At 39.4% G+C, this 5,288-nt stretch overlaps 1 protein-coding gene across 1 annotated transcript; it reads right to left on the reverse strand.

The window, feature by feature from the left end:
* Positions 1–1,492: 1,492 nt before the first annotated feature.
* On the reverse strand, positions 1,493–4,164 carry LOC127937983 (transcription factor SOX-11). The gene has a single exon (XM_052534341.1). It carries the CDS (start codon positions 4,092–4,094, stop codon positions 3,021–3,023), a length of 1,074 nt encoding a protein of 357 aa, XP_052390301.1. The 5' UTR covers positions 4,095–4,164; the 3' UTR covers positions 1,493–3,020.
* Between the last annotated feature and the right edge of the window lie 1,124 nt (positions 4,165–5,288).

Raw genomic sequence — 5,288 nt, forward strand, 5'->3', positions numbered from 1 at the left:
GTGGCACAGAGAACTTTAACTCAAAACTTGCATGCCATAATTAATCTTCCTGTTTCAATCAAGCAGTAGGCCAGCCGTTGAAAAAAAAGTTTCATATGTGCCTTACTGACCCCACTTCCGGACCAACAATGAGAATAGATATTTAGCCAAACTATAAGAATAAAAATATGTAAGCAGAGAAAAAAAAAATAAATAATAATAATTAATTAAATAAATATATATATATAAATAAATAAATATATATATATAAAATAAAAAATTAATATTTAAGCCAGATTTAAAAAAGATTGATTTTTTAATGCACAACTCAGATCTATTTTCCTTATCATTTAATGCTAAATCAGAAAAGAAGCCACAAAGAGAGCTCCTAGTCAATGGCTGTGGTGGAGAAAGGAAAATAGAAAAAAATTGTTTTCGTCAAAACGGTAACACGCCCCCCTGAACAGAACATGGGAATGTATAATCAAGCCATGTATCTTGGCAGCTGTCTCATGAATTTTTTTCCTCCTGTAGATTAACATATGGGGCAAATAATAGCGCTATGGAGTGCTATCCCACCAGTTGGTTCCCTCCCCTCAGTGTACAGAGAATCAGAATTGCTTCCATAAGATCCCTTTCCAGAGATAATAATCCTTATATTTAATTATGACAGAAGGGACAGTTGCTAGGACTGAAGGGCCCTAGAAAGACCTGGTGCTTGAGTAATATGAAAGTCAAGAGCTAAGGTTAATTTTTTTCTGAACTGACAATTTACTTCACATGCTAACAATGACATAATGATTTGATCATTACCATGACTGTAAACTAATCTTACAACCCACATACATTTTGTTGGGGCTGGGTGGCACAACTCATGAGTTATGCATAAACAGATACTGAATTCCAGAAGTATGACAGTTCATACATTCTATTAGTAGATCCTCTGCCACTCAGTAATGTAAAAGCTGAGGTAAGATTACATCATACAAAGCCAGACAGCAATGACACAATCATTAATAACATGCAGTGCTGGAACTGGCTTGTATCTAGGAGGCTCTCAATTTAAATTATCTTTTAAATTAGTTTTGAAAACATAGATATATAAGTACAAAATGCAGTTTGTAATAACTTTGTGTAAATGATTGTAAAGTTTTTATGCACTTCCAGAGAAGAATTCCTAATACCAGGCTGGACAGGTAGTCTAGAGAGTGAGAAGTTTGCTGAATGAATTCAGTTAAGAAGTGAAAAAGTGGGGCAGAACCCTTTTGGAAGCTTTAGGGAGAGGTGGGGGTCATGGTTGCACCAATCAAAATGAGCATCATCCGGCATTGCGAGATTTGATTTCTTAAAGGAGCAGATTTGTTCTGGTCCAGTGGAGAAGAAAGGGGGAAAAAAATAAAGGCATTACTCAATTTGAAAAGAAAACGTTTGCTTGCATCTGGAAACATCAACCCTCCTGAAGGGTCCTTGTTTTGAACACTCAGGCACAAATGCCATTAACCAGACATACATGTTCTTATCAGTTCCAGCTGATTTATTTGTCTCAGATTCAGACTTCAGCATGACGACATGTAACTCATTTCCTTTGCTACAAAACGCAGATGGTCCATTTTGAGAGTATATTGCACAAAATATTGAAAACAAATGTGCCATGATTTAAAAAAAAAAAAAAAGCAAAACAAAATCCAGTTTTACACCTGCTATTTGGGACCCATTCACACAGATATACATAAACTCCTAGCTTTACTATATTACAGACATATACAATCTTCAATCTAGTACCAGAAATGAGGCTCATGTGTTCCCCCAATTCCATTGTACACTTTCCTATAGAAATGCTTCCGATCACAGCTGTACATTTGCCTTGAGTGAAATAATAACCAGGCATTTAAAATGCAAGTCGACTTGTCAGTTTAATTCTTGCATGCTTTTACAAATGAAACCGGGTTGAAGTGCCTGAAGAAACCTCACTTAAAGCACAGTAAGAACATTCCCTTGAACTGTACAAAAATATGCCAGAAAATATTTAACTTTTTTTTTTTTAAAGATGAGGTATGTTGGTCATGTATCAAAATGCTTCCTGCCATACCTGTGTGTTCTAGAGTGGTTATCTGCTTAAATATTCCCATACTTGAAGGGAAATGGAACCGGTTACACACACACACACACACACAAGAAATTACACAAGACCTCAGAAAAAGTTGCATCCTGAACAGGGTTTCAGAATTGCCTACATTCAGTCCAGCAACCGTTTACCAGCTCCCTGCAGAGATATGGGTGGGAAGGGACTGCATAGTTCAGATTTTACATTTTGCGCTCCACCACAGTTTAAGCAGTTTCACTGCAACCCCACAGAACAGCCACAAGCTATGGCAAGCTACTTTAACATTTATTGCTTTAAACTAATTGGTATCTATTTTCATGTGACTAGCACTTATTTTATTTACTAGTAAGTGATAAAATAGTGGCTAGCATCTCAATCTCACTTTAAATAAATCATTTACGTACACATTATTCCCACTAGTCACCATCCCATACTAGTACCAAGTGGAATAAACACTAGTGCCTAAAAATCAGGTACTAGAATCTACTCAATTTAGCACTAGTAAAACTGGAACATATACAAGCAATAATTGCAATACAGAGTGAATAGTTTGAAACGGACCATGACAGAAAGAAAATATTTAATTATACAATTTGTTACCAGTAACAGAACAGTATATTGTTACTACTGGGATAGTGACTAGCAGCAAGAAAATAAGTAAAATTCCTAGTGAACTGAAAAAACACCAACTAATGGCTTAGAAGGATAAAAACAACTGCTTGTCAGATAAAAATGGAAGCTATGTAGTTTGAAGGAATACATGTTAAAAGCGCTTGCCGTACACACAGCCCTGTCGATGATGACCATGTTGTCACTTTTTCTAAGTTACAAGTCTCGAAACGCAGGTTCCGCCGTCTTACCCAGGACAACCACAGAGGCAGAGTCAAAAATATTAACCTGAAGATGCGAGATTCCTCCTTGGTTCTGGAGGAATTTGTCAGTAAGTGAAAACAAGGTCTGAAAAGTTCGCCTCCAGCCAGTCTCCAGCGATCATCTCACTGAGCTCGGGAGTGCAATAGTCCGGGAACTCGAAGTGAGAACCGAGGCTGCCCTCGCTGAAAGAGTCCAAATCTTTATCCACCAGAGAGAGACAAAGGTTTCCTGAAGTGTTACCCAAGTCCATCGCGTGAGAGCCCGCCGTTAAGTTCAAACTGAAGTCCACCAGCAAGTCATCGGAATCGTCGCTGGAGCTGCTGGACGAAGAAGATACGGACCTGAAGGAGGATGCTGGTGACACAGATGCAGGGTAAGCTGCACTCTGCTTGGTAATGTTCTTGAAGTTGTAAAACAGTCTGCTGCCGGGAATTGCGCTCGTGTGACTGGACTCCTCGTACATGCTCGCGCCCTCGGACTCCGCAGCGGAGCTCAGCGTGGGGCTCGCGGGGACATTGTGCAGCCTGATGTGCTCCTCTTCCTCGTAGTCATCCTCCTCGTCGTCGTCGTCATCCTCGTCTTCGTCGTCAGTAAGTTCCCGTTTGATAGACTTGGTTACTTTTAAGTTTGTTAAAACATAGTTAAATCTGCAGTCTTGTGAAGAAGCTCTGGCGGTAATGTTCCCCGGTTTGCTCGGCTTGAGTTTGGCACACTTCTTCCCTGCAGCTCTGACACTTTTCCCTATCTTCTCCGGCGACTGCAGCGCTGGTTTCGAAGAAATGTCGAGCTTTGGTTTTTTCTTGGGTCTGTATTTGTAGTCAGGGTAGTCAGCCATGTGTTGGAGCCGGAGCCGCTCGGCTTCGCGGATAAAGGGAATCTTTTCACTGTCCTTCAGCATTTTCCACCTCTTTCCTAGTCTTTTGGAGATCTCAGCGTTGTGCATGTCTGGGGACTGTTCCATGATTTTTCTCCTCTCGATCTTGGACCACACCATAAACGCATTCATGGGTCGTTTAATGTGGCCGGTGGCTGTCTTGCACCAGTCCGGTTTCGGTGGCACCGGGCTGCACGCCATCAGATCGTTCTCCTCGGTGTCTGTGGTCTCTCGCGACATGCTGTGCTCTGTCTGCTGCACCATGTTAAAATATACTTTTCTCCCTTGATACACTAACAGCTGCCGCACTCTAAGACAAACCTCTTTTCAAAGTTACCCACTGCCTTCTTATTAGTTCCTAGGTTTACCATATCGATTGCGTCACGTATAATCATCCAATAGCGTGCCGCGGCTCCGCCCAAAAGCCTAGACATTAACCCTTTGCGTCCAAACTAGACCTTGCCCAGTCAGTGATTTAAACGTTGCCTTTATAACCAAAATGCTGCCTAAGAGACAGCCTACTATGGCATCATAATGTCATATTTACTGATCTAAAATAAATTCAAGTCACCTGTATAATTTATTTATTTATTAATTTATAAATTAATTGAATGCTCCATTTAGTGCTTTTTTTTTCATTTTTTCTAACACATATAGGATTGTGGTATATAAAAGTGAATGATGCATCTATGTTGGCATAAAAAACTAGATGAAGGCATTTTACTAGACTGGATTCGGACATGCCTTGTTGCCATCCTGCCTCCATACATACACAGCCCAAGATTTCATTTGTGTGCACGCCTGTGGGTGGGACTTTCATTATGTGTGTGAGACAGGCATATTGGATGACACCAGGGGATAGAGATAAAGTGAGAGGATAAACATTTACTGTAAGTGTAACTGTATTTGAAAAATCAGAGCATGAAATGTAGTAACTTCTTAAGCATTACCTACAAAAAAACCAGTTAATAATAATAACTGGTGTAATCTCTACAGAACAATAAAAGTATGAAAACACTTAATTAAGATTTTTCTAATGCAGTAAAAAAAAAAAAGAGACTTAATAAGTTTTTACTTCTGGGATCCAGGACCCCTCAACAGCCCCCAGAATTCGAACACCAATGTTTTGCAACAAATATTATTATTATTATTTTGTCTTGCAAAGCTGTGAAGGTTGGTTGAAAATATTGAGTCTATATACATTAAGTTAGGAGCCAAGACTTTTAAAAGATTGTTTCGTCCTTTTTTCGCATTTAGGAAATTCTGCTGGTGGCACTTGCACACTTCTCAACATCCATGCACTTTATTAACTGATTCCAGTTTGACAAAATAATGTCAGTTCTGTTGCTGATTATACTCTCCTGTCCCACTTACTTTATATTATGCAAGAAGAAATGTATGTAGGTTGTTACTCTGAAGCCCGATCTCATAATAGAATAATGATGTTATATACATCTC

This window comes from Carassius gibelio, chromosome A20 (genome assembly GCF_023724105.1).
Source record: "Carassius gibelio isolate Cgi1373 ecotype wild population from Czech Republic chromosome A20, carGib1.2-hapl.c, whole genome shotgun sequence".
Classification (NCBI taxonomy): Eukaryota; Metazoa; Chordata; class Actinopteri; order Cypriniformes; family Cyprinidae; genus Carassius; species Carassius gibelio.

Coding starts and splice junctions, on each gene's coding strand:
- LOC127937983 (XM_052534341.1), bottom strand. CDS start 4,094: ATGGTGCAGCAGACAGAGCACAGCATGTCGCGAGAGACCACAGACACC.